We start from the raw sequence: 12,500 nt of genomic DNA, 5'->3' as shown, positions 1-12,500 counted from the left end.
ATGAGCAGAGTGTTCCATTGACCGACTCAACTGGAACCCTCATCTTAGTAATTGACTGAGTGCCAGTGCCAGATTGACTAATTATGATTTTTGCTGTTTTTATATTCATGACTTATGTGATTTTTATTGTCACCATTCTCTTTCAGACATTCCAGTATATTGATGACTTTTTCCCTTTATTCCTTCAAACCCTGAAAGACCCTTCTGATGAGGTAGGTAAAAAAATTAGAAACATCAAATGTTTGTTTATTTCTTTAAAACTATATCTCATGTATATTTTTGCTGTAGATCTATTTAGTTGTTATTTAACCCTGGGTTAGTACTGACTAAGGTGGAGGCGCAATGGCCCAGTGGTTAGGGCAGCGGACTCGCGGTCATAGGATTGCGGTTTCGATTCCCAGACTGGGCATTGTGAGTGTTTATTGAGCGAAAACACCTAAAAGCTCCACGAGGCTCCGGCAGGGGATGGTGGCGAACCCTGCTGTACTCTTTCATCACAATTTTCTCTCACTCTTACTTCCTGTGTTTGTTGTGCCTGTAATTCAAAGGGCCAGCCTTGTCACGCTGTGTCACGCTGAATATCCCCGAGAACTACGTTAAGGGTACATGTCTGTGGAATGCTCAGCCACTTGCACGTTAATTTCACGAGCAGGCTGTTCCGTTGATCGGATCAACTGGAACCCTCGACGTCGTAAGCGACGGAATGCCAACAACAACAAGTACTGACTAAGCAGACCAATGATCTAAAATAGTGATTCTCAAACAATACATCCAGGGGAATGTATCTACGTGCATTGCAGATTTTTAAAAATATAATTTAAGGGTTTAAAGAATAAAATTCTTACTAATGTTTGGGTGTCTCGGAAAATGCATTATTCATAAGTTTTGTGTCCTTTCTTTGTTAACCCCTCAAATCCTGATGAAGTCATAAGAGTAATGTTGTGATGTATGGTATGTCATCATCGTCAACATTTAATGTCCATTTTCCATGCTGGCATGGGTTGGACGGCTTTACAGGAACTGGCAAGGCCAGGGCCCACACCAGGTTCCATAGTCTGTTTTGACTTGGTTTCTATGGCCGGATACCCTTCTTAATGCCAACCACTTTACAGAGTGTACTGGATACCTTTTATGTGGCACCATCACCAGTACTTTTTATAGCACCATAACCAGTGCTTTTTATGTAACATCAGCACCCACACCAATGCTTTTTATGTGGCACTTCCATTTTAAAATTCTTAATTCTGTTGTGGTAGGTGGGTCACATATATGTCACTATTGTTATCATCATCATTCAATGCCTGTATCCCATGTTGGCATGAATTGGATGGTTCAACAGGATCCTGCCAGCCTGAGGTATGTGTTGGTTTCTGTCTGCTTTGGCAAGGTTTCTCTGGTTGGATGTCTTTCCTAATGCCAACTACTTTACAGAGTGTACCAGGAGCTTTTTTCCATGGCACCGGCACTAGTAAGGTAACAAAGTAATTTGCAAAACAAGGCTCTTTGACAGAGTAGAGTGCAATATTGAGGAAGTTGGCTCTGTGTCTGAAAGACAGGAACATGTGTCTTGCTGTGGAGGAAATACATGGGTACTCCAGCAGAGAAGGGAGAAGGAATAATGGAAACAATATATCTAGGTATACCCTCGAGGTACTAGAAGGTGGGTGTATTGAACATTTTGAAACTAGAAGAGCCCTTTCTCCTTTCCATCACAGTCTGAACAAACCCAGTCTCTTCCAGCATGAAAGAGGGAATATGAGAGGGCACATGGCTTAGTGGTTAGGGTGTTGTACTCACAATTGTGCGATTGTGGTTTCAGTTCCTGGACAGGGTGGTGGTGCATTGTGTTTTTGAGCAAAATACTCCATACTTGCTCTACAATCACTTTGATACCTGACATGTGGTACACCATGCACCTGTTCAGGCAATGACAATTTGATGGGGAGAATGTGCTTAATGTACAGCACATATATTTGATTGCTATAAACAAATCATCTGTGTAGGTTATTCAAGAAATTGCAGAACCATCTTTCTTGAACTATGAGAGACTACTAGCATCATGTATACAGATATATATGCGTTTTGCTGAATTTTTTTCTGTAGAACATGATTTTTCTTTGTGGTTGGGTCGTTGATGACCTCTTTCTAGCATAGTGTGTATATATATATATATATATATATATATATATATATATATATATATATATACACACATGCACACAACACACACACACGTGTTCGTCATTGTAACTTACTTATTATGCTGTATAATTAACTGTTAAATTAGAAAGAGAATTTAAAGATATAACAGTCTCCATATTCTTTGCAATTATTTTGGATTTGCACTCCCAAAAATATTTATAATCTAGTGAAGCAAAACTGAATTTACCCATCAGAAGAATTACAGTGGGATTGCTCACTATAAACCATCCTTGGTGCTTTTTACTACTTAATGCAGTTAGTCAGAATCTGGACTTAATCTCAGAGCTCTTACGGCACCCACTTGGATAATTTATCCCTATATACTCATTGTAGGGCAGTGGACTCGTGGTCATAGGATCACAGTTTTGATTCCCAGACCGGGTGTTGTGAGTGTTTATTGGGCGAAAGCACCTAAATTTCCATAAGGCTCTGGCAGGGAGTGGTGGTGAACCCTACTGTATTCTTTCACTGCAACTTTCTCTGACTCTTTCTTCCTGTTTCTGTTGTACCTCTTATTTCAAAGGGCCAGCCTTGTCACACTCTGTGTCACGCTGAATCTCCCCGAGAACTACGTTAGAGGTACACATGTCTGTGGAGTGCTCAGTCACTTCCATGTTAATTTCACGAGCAGGCTGTTCCATTGATCGAATCAACTGGAACCCTCGTCGTCATAATCGATGGAATGCCATGATATATATATATATATATATATATATATATATATCCTTTAAGTTCGTTTATGGGAAACATTTTTGAGTGCTCTCATAAAAAGCTTCTATGCTACTTTTTCTAGCTACTGTTTACTATTCCCATCTTCAAGAGTAATTTTATGGGATAGTTATTAGTCCGGTGCTGCTATAACATAGGATTAATGTAGTAATAACATGAACTTTTCAATGGAAAGTCATAAATACTTTAATGCATTTCTATGTACATTTCCACAAAGTACATGTGCTTTGTGGAAACATATGTAGCAATCTCTCTCTATATATATATGTAATGAATTACTTTTGCAGGTTGTACTTCTTGATCTTGAAGCTCTTGCTGAAATTTCGTCCAATCCAGCTGGCAAACAAGCAAAACCCAGTAACAGCACTGAAACATCCAGGAATGAAGACAAGAGTGCTAACACAAAGGTCCTCACTAGTCTTAATCACTACTTTGATAAATTCATGAGAGAACTCATTCAATTGTTTCATCGTGAACAAAACCTGCTGGAAGAAAAAGGGACCTTTATACTACGGTAAGGGTCTTGATATATTTGCATATCTGAGTGTTTGCATATGGGTGTATGTGCGTTTGTATATGTATGTGTTTGTACATGTGTGTATGTGTGTGTGTCTTTGCATACATGTTTTCTCATTGACATTGCCATCATATTTTGGCAGCTTTTGTGTCACTGACACTTCATCTTTCATTAAAAGATAACTGTGTTAATTGATCTGATCTCCAATAGTTTTCAGATACCCCTCTGTTTTGTCATCATCATCACTACCACCAACACCACCAGCACAGACAAATTTGTAAGTCATCATCATGATCATGATCCTCCTCCTCCTGGCTAGTCAGGTCTGCAGGAACCTCACACATGGTTCCAGCAAGATGGAGCAACTGCTCATACCACAAGAGAGAAACAATGCAGTTGCTACGGCAGTGATTTAGAGAGAGAATAATCTCCCGCTACGGCAATGTCAACTGGCCTTCATGTTCCCCAGACTTGACTAACCCGAATTTTTTCTTGTGGGGATACCTGAGAGAGAGGGTTTACATCAACAAACCAGAGACCCTGGTACAACTGAAGAACATCAATTGAGAAATCAGAGAAGTGGGATCGGAAACTCTTGAGGGTGTTATGGTGCAAGTTTTGGAAAGAGCACGGGTGTGCAAAGCTGAAAATGGCTGCCATTTAAGCGATGTCATTTTTCATATGTGATGTAGTGGTGTTGTAAAATTTGACTTATGCAAATTAATTTCCATTCAGTCTTTTATATTGTATCGAAATTTCATGCATTTATTTGTAAAGTTAAGGAAGTTATTAAAAATTGAAACCCATCAGTGACTTTTGGGACACCCTGTACATGAGAAAAGAGCACAAATGGGTTGAAATTCATTACAGCTGTTTCAGACACATTTTTATTGATGAATACACCAATTACATCATGAAAAATTAAGTTATTTTCAGGTGCATTAAAACTTAAAAATTAAAAATTTGGTTCAGAGAAAATATCAATATATGGAATGTGTGATGACCCTCAAGTGAGAGAGTGAAACTGTACAGAAGCATGACCATATATAATATGGGTAATGTCATAAACATTAAATTATTTATGTTAAATTGATGGTGAGAGAAAAGGAATGGCAAGGTATAAAGCTTTTGAGGAAGACAAGGAGAAAGAAGAATAGGGGTAAGGTGAGATACTATAGTGTAGAACAGCAGAATGTTGAGTAGAGGAGACATAATTGCTGGCATCAAACCACTAGATTACAAACATCAGAACAAGATCATTTACTATAATGAATACTCACAGACAGAAGTACAAATTCATATACACAGATATCATTATGAACACAAACACAAGTAAACATACATATGTATACACACACACACACACACACACACACACACACACATGTATGTATATGTATGAAAATGTCAGGATTCAAGCGAATTAGGTCCTTAAATAGTAAAGCACCAAAGTCAGATCACTATCGTGTACAAACAATATTTGAAGACCTCCAATTCTATGTACAATCGCAAATGGCTGACTGAATATACAAGCCCTCAAAGTCACATATGGGTACAAACACTGCACCCATTGTACTGCACAGAAAAGACTCCAGATCCCAGCAAATTGCAGGTTGCTAGTAAGGTGAATGATAAATAAATAACAACAGATGGATTGTGGTTCAATATGGCTGTTTCAGATGTGTTTTTTTTTTATTGATGCATAGAAGTATTACACAATGTAACACTTCCACATACATATCTACACACTCACACGCACATATACACACACACACGTTTCTGTCTACCAAATTCCAGGCTTTGGTAAGCCCAGAAATTATATAAGACACTTGCCAAGATGAGAAAGGTAAAAGTAAAGATTAAATTTTAATGTAAATAAAGCTTTGAATTTGTTTTACCATTTCAGACAACTGGCGTTGCAGCTAAATGCAGAAGACATCTATAGAACGCTGTCTGAAATACTAATGCAAGAAGAGGATGCATCCTTTGCGTGCATCATGGTGCAAACACTCAACACTATTTTACTCACATCAACCGAACTCTTTGAGTTGCGGAACCAGCTTAAAGATTTAAAAACACCGGTATAACCATTTGCTTTGTCATTTCTTTTCCTTTCTTTAGGAAATAATCATAATAATGACCATCCCCAAATACAACAATAATAATAATGTTCCTTTCTACTATAATGATAATAATAATAATAATAATAATAATGGTTTCAAATTTTGCCACAAGGGCAGCAATTTTGGGGGAGGGGATGAGTCCATTACATCAACCCCAGTACTCAACTGGTACTTATTTCATCAACCCTGAAAGGATCAAAGGCAAAGTCGACCTCAATGGAATTTGAACTCAGAACATAAAGTTGAAATGTCGCTATTCATTTTGCCCAGCATGCTAACAGTTCCACCAGCTCACTGCCTTCTTAATAATAATAATAATAATAATAATAATAATAATAGTGATGGTGATGGTGGTGGTTTCAAATTTTGACACAAGGCCAGCAATTTTGAGGGAGTTGGGTAAGTTGATTACATCAGTCCTAGTGCTGAATAACTGGTACTTATTTTATTGACCCTGAAAGAATGAAAAGTCAACCTTGATGGAATTTGCACTCAGGCCATAAAGACGGATGAAATGCCACTAAGCATTTTGTCCAGCAGGCTAACAATTCTGCCAGCTCACCACCTTAATAATAATAATAATAATAATCCTTTCTACTATAGGCACAAGGCCTGAAATTTGCAGGGAAGGGTTAAGTCGATTACATTGCTCCCAGTGCCCAACTGGTACTTTATTGACCCTGAAAGGATGAAAAGCAAAGTTGACCTCAGTAGAATTTGAAGAAGAATAATAATAATAATAATAATAATAATAATAATAATAATAATAATAATAATAATAATAATAATAATAATTATAATAATTATTATTATTATTATTATTATTATTATTATTATTATTATTATTATTATTATTATTTCTACTATAGACACAAAGCCTGAAATTTGGTGGGAGGGGTTAAGCCGATTACATTGACCCTAGTAGACAACTGGTTCTTAATTTATTGACCATGAAAGGGAAAGTCGGCCTTGGCAGAATTTGAACCCAGAACATAGCGGCAGACAAAATACCGCTAAACATTTTGCCTGGTGAGCTAGCAATTATAATAGTAATGCATAAGAAGAAAATAATGTTTATACCAGTGCCACCTGACTGGCTCCCATGCTGGTGGCACGTAAAAAGCACCATTCGAGCATGGTTGATGCCAGTGCCGACCTTGCCGGTGGGACGTAAAAGGCATCCACTGTACTCTCAGAGTGGTTGGCATTAAGAAGGGCATCCAGCTGTAGAAACCTTGCCAGATCTGATTTGAGCCTGGTGCAGCCTCCTGGCTTGCCAGTCCTCAATCAAATCATCCAACCCATGCTAGCATGGAAAGCAAACATTAAACAACAATGATGATGATGATGATGATGAAGCTTCATTGAAAATGATAATTATGATAATATGATACTTTCTAATCTATGAAAAGAAAATCTTGTTCCATTCAATTAAATATTTGCATTCTGTTATTCTGTTTCAGGAGAGCTGTTCCCTTTTCACTTGCCTCTACAAATCCTGGTGTCATGGTCCTGTAGCCACTGTATCACTCTGTTATCTCACACAGAACTACGAGCATGCCTGTGATCTTCTAGAAACATTGTATCCTTTTATTTTTTTGCTGTGTTTTATCAATGAGATATTATTGGTTGGTATATTGTACGTTTTTATTTCCCATTGTAACACAAAATTGCTTTTTGAATGGTGTGTTTGGTGGTTGTGTGTTGTGGTAATGATTAGTTTCTTGTCTTACTCGCATAATATATATATATATATATAGGTAGATGGCCCTGCTCAGTATGTAGAAAAGGAGTAGGTAGTAGCTCTATAAGATGTACCCGGTGCAAGCTATGGACACATAAGAGGTGCAGCAATATCAAAGGCAGGTTAACTAGGAAGTTAGTTTTTGTATGTGGCAGATGTTCAGGTGCAATAAACACTGTAAACAAACAGGAAACAACTTCTATCTCATTCCAGGGAGAAAAACTAGAGGTAGCTGATAGCTTCCACTATCTGGTTGACCAAGTTAGTAGTGGGGGTGGGTGCGCTGAAAGTGTAGCTGTTAGAATAAGAATAGCCTGGGCAAAGTTCAGAGAGCTCTTACCTCTGCTAGCGACAAAGGGACTCTCACTCAGAGTAAAAGGCAGACTGTATGACGCATGTGTACGAACAGCCATGCTACATGGCAGTGAAACATGGGCTGTGACTGCTGAGGACATGCGTAAGCTCGCAAGGAATGAAGCCAGTATGCTCTGTTGGATGAGTAATGTCAGTGTGCATACCCGACAGAGTGTAAGTATCTTGAGAGAAAAGCTGAACATAAGAAGCATCAGTTGTGGTGTGCAAGAGAGACGATTGCGCTGGTATGGACATGTGGTGAGAATGGATGAGGATAGCTGCATGAAAAAGTCCACACCCTAACAGTTGAGGGAACCCGTGGAAGAGGTAGGCCCAGGAAGACCTGGGCTGAGGTAGTGAGGCAAGACCTTCGAACATTGGGCCTCACCGAGGCGATGACTGCTGACCGAGACCTTTGGAAATGTGCTGTGCGTGAGAAGACTCGGCAAGCCAAGTGAGACCTAAATCCAAGACCTCTGCCAGGGGTGTAGCCAGCCCACTTATGCACACCTTTTCTACATTGGACACTAAACTCTGCTTGCGAAGACTTGTTGAGGCAAGTGAAATCGAAATAAATTCGACGACTGGCCCCCGTGCCAACGTCGTCTCCTTCATTGGACATGAAACTCAACTTGTGAAGACTAGCCTGACTGGCCTTCGTGCGGGTGACACGTAAAAGCACCCACTACACTCTCGGAGTGGTTGGCGTTAGGAAGGGCATCCAGCTGTAGAAACTCTGCCAAATCAGATTGGAGCCTGGTATTGCCATCCGGTTTCACCAGTCCTCAGTCAAATCGTCCAACCCATGCTAGCATGGAAAGCGGACATTAAACGATAATGATGATATGATGGCAAAAAGGTGCCTATGGGAAACTGGCATCAAATTTGTCTCATCCATTTAATGTTACTGGAAATGGAGTTAGACAATCAAACAGCTCATTAAACTATGGAGGGCTATGAAAAAAAAAAGAGAAATAAAGTTATCATCATCATCATCATCATCATCATCATCATCATCATCATCATTATTGACATTTAATATTTGCATTCCTTGCTGGCATGGGTTGGCTGATTCAAGAGTCCAGGAATATCAGGTACAAACACTCCTGCACAGAGTCTTGATATTTAATATTCAATTAATATTGTTTAGGTGTATGGATTATACTGACCTAGCAAGGCACCTCAACTTAAGTACCTAATTCAACGGAATCTTAATTATATATATATATATATATATATATGATGCATAGATACTGAACAGTATAGATATAAAGGATAAAATCCGTTTTTCTGCTTTTAAAAAGGAAAAGGATTTTATCCTTTATATCTATGCGTTGAATAAAATTTATCTTTCTGCTTGTTCTACCATACATTTCAGTGCTTCGAAAACAAACTTGTTTGTTTACATACGGTGTATATATATATATGTATATATATATATATATATATATATATATATATATGTATGTATGTATCGTCGGTAAATCATAAATCCGAAAAAGAATCACAGAGCTGAATATAGGATTATAGAGCAGTATATAGGATTATCACAGAGCAGTATATAGAACTATAGAGCAGTATATAGGATTACACTGGGTTTCACATCCATAAGACATTTAGGGCCTCTCTAGCTAAGCACTTTATGGACGTGAAACCCAGGGTAATCCCATAGACTGGCCTTCTCTATCTATCTATCTATCTATATATATATATATATATATATATATATATATATATTTAACATTCATCTTCCATGATTGTTGGACGGTTATTTGTATGTGTGTGTGTGCGCGCGTGCGTGTTTGTGTGACAGGCTTTTTTCACTTTCCATCTAGCAGATCCACCCACAAGGCTTTGGGTCGTCTGTAGGGTGTAATTTGAGAGGGATTTGGCTACTATTCTTAGCAAATGGAGTGGACACGTGGAAGATGCTACGTTAGCCCCGTTACTTAATTAATATATTCCATATTACTTGTATGCTGTACCTAGAGTCACATATTCCAACGTCAGTTTCATTTGATAAGTAGAACAAAGAGAGTTATGTCCCTTACTTAATACAGCTGATATGAATTTCTAGCTAATTGCACACACGCACACGGCTCGTGCGCGCACACACATACTAAACACACACAAAGACACACATAGCTGCACACACAGGCATGGCTGTGTCGTAAGAAGTTTATTTCCTGACCACATGGCTCTGGGTTCAGTCCCACTTGCATGGCACCTTGGGCAAGTGTTTTCTTCTATAGTCTCAGGCCAACCAAAGTCTTGTGAATGGATTTGATAGACAGAAACTGAAATAAGCCCGTTTTATATATATATATATATATATATATATATATATATATATATATGTATGTATGTATGTATGTGTGTGTGTGTATATATATACATATACATATGTATATATATATGTATGTATATATGTGTATGTATATATATGTATGTTTATATATGTATGTATGTATATATATGTATGCATGTATATATATATATATATATATATATATATATATATATATATATATATATATATATATTATCCCTTAGTGGGTTGTACCCCCAACCCCTAACTCTCTCACGTTATATATATATATATATATATATATATATATATATATATAATTATAATTAGGGGTTTAGCTAATTGCTTCACCATGCACCAAGTTTAGAAATGGGAGTTAAAATTACTTTTCTGCTACCATAAAGATCTACTTGGTAAAATTATTAATTATTAATTAATTAATTAATTAATTAATTAATTTTACCCTTTTATTATTAATATATTATCATCATCATTTAACGTCCACTTTCCATGCTAGCATGGGTTGGACAATTTGACTGGGGACTGGCGAACCAGATGGCTATACCAGACTCCAATCTGATTTGGCAGAGTTTCTACAGCTGGATGTCCTTCCTAACACCAACCACTCCGAGAGTGTAGTGGGTGGTTTTTACATGCCACCGGCACGAGGGCCAGTCCGGCGGTACTGGCAACGGCCATGTTCAAATGGTGCTTTTTACGTGCCACCTGCACAGGAATCAGTCCAATGTTTTGTGCACGTGCCGCCGGCACGAGTGCCATTGAGGCGAGGCTGGAAACAATTGCGTTCAAATGGTGCTTTTTTCGTGTCACCGGCATTATGTATGCGTATATATATATATATATATATATATATATATATATATATATATATATATTTTCTGCCTATATGTTGAACCCACATCTGCCTATAACACGAACCCACATCCCTTTGTTAACATGGTAATAATAGTAACATAGTCATGTTAACAAAGGGATGTGGGTTCGAGTCCCATGCAGAGAGGAAAACCTTCTTTTTTTCTGTCGAGGGCTTATATGCCCCATTATTATTATTTACAGGATTGTAAAACCCAACACCATATAACAAAATGGTTTGCACCGAAAACCGTATATATATATGTATATATAAATGCACATTATAGTAAGAATGGATACATAAGGGTGGAATACCACAGGAACAATACCGTATATCCAATGCAAGATTTAATATATGTGTGTATGTATGTGTGTGTGTGTGTGTATATATATAAATGTGTGTGTATATATAAATGTATATGTGTGCGTGTGTCTGTGTAACCTATAATTTTAGGTCATGATTCCTATTGTATTGGCTGTTTTAATCATAAACATTTCAAAGTATTAATAATTGGCTTCAAACAACTATAACAACAACAACAACAACAGCAGCAGCAACCTCTATATGTCCATTGGGATTATGACATGCAGTAAATCACTTTGGGAAATGCAAATAATTATTCAGAAATAACCAGTTGTGGGGAAATACACAGGATGTGTGGCACATTTTGGGATATGAACCAGTCATGCCTTGGTAGGCTTCGGTATCTCTGATAGCTGTTGTAGATCTTGCAGTATTCTAGTTTCATCTGGTAGTGTTATAGCTGAAAATCTACTCCAGCTTGCCATCATTTCATCTTGTCAGCTAAACTAAGTCACGATGACTCTTCAAGATGTTTCAGTTGTAAATAGTTTCTTTCTGAACAACTTCCTACAGTTACGTCTACCCGATAGAACTAATTATCTACTGTATCTTTATCAGAAGCCATATGTTGACAATATGGACAAAATAACTAAAAAGAGAGTTGAGTTGAATTTCAGTACTCTAGAATTACTTTCAGCTTGGTTTGGCTTGGCTTAGTTTAGTTTGGTTTGGTTTGGTTTGGTAAATTCTTGACTTTACATAAGATTTAAAACCAGCTTATTATACAGAGCATAGCAATGCACAAGGTGAGCCACACAAGTTTTTAGTGGGTCATGGTGACATCTGTATATCTATAAAAATCAATTATGATATTTAAAATACAAGACACCAGAAATAAGGAGGCCATTGTGTATTATTAGATTTATCTTTGTTATAGTTTGAATTAAATTTGAGATTGAACATTGATTTTTCAGTTTTATTTAGTGGCCATTGGGTGGCCTAGAGACAATATAAGAAAAATATTACTGATCATTGGAGAAAAGAGTCTGCGTGTATGCGCCACTGACGTAGAATACTTATGTTAAATAGCGTTGTATAAGGTATTTATGTTATGACTATATGGTTATGTATATACGGAATAAAACTACTGCCCCCATTTCTCAAATATTCCCTCCCTTTTAGTCAAGGGTGCTTTTTCCTTTTTCTCTGTTCTTTTCTTGCCTTGCAAGTTACTTAGCAAGCTCACTTTCAGAGGATTTGATGGGTCCAAGAATTGCACTGTGCTCCTATGCCTACTGTGGCATGGTTTTTATGGCTGGATGCCATTCCTAATGCCAACCACTTTA

At 37.5% G+C, this 12,500-nt stretch overlaps 1 protein-coding gene across 2 annotated transcripts in view; it reads left to right on the top strand.

The window, feature by feature from the left end:
- Positions 1-12,500, top strand: part of LOC106869092 (protein VAC14 homolog) — a 221,149-nt gene that overhangs the window by 29,995 nt on the left and 178,654 nt on the right. For both annotated transcript variants that reach the window (XM_089357704.1, XM_089357705.1), the window contains exons 11-14: positions 147-212; positions 3,219-3,445; positions 5,355-5,529; positions 7,035-7,153. In XM_089357704.1, the coding sequence (XP_089213830.1) occupies positions 147-212; positions 3,219-3,445; positions 5,355-5,529; positions 7,035-7,153 (587 nt within the window). The remainder of the gene's footprint in view (positions 1-146; positions 213-3,218; positions 3,446-5,354; positions 5,530-7,034; positions 7,154-12,500) is intronic.

This window comes from Octopus bimaculoides, chromosome 9, assembly GCF_046866305.1.
Source record: "Octopus bimaculoides isolate indiv1 chromosome 9, ASM4686630v1, whole genome shotgun sequence".
Classification (NCBI taxonomy): domain Eukaryota; kingdom Metazoa; phylum Mollusca; class Cephalopoda; order Octopoda; family Octopodidae; genus Octopus; species Octopus bimaculoides.
This window is presented reverse-complemented; position numbering and strand designations above follow the sequence as displayed.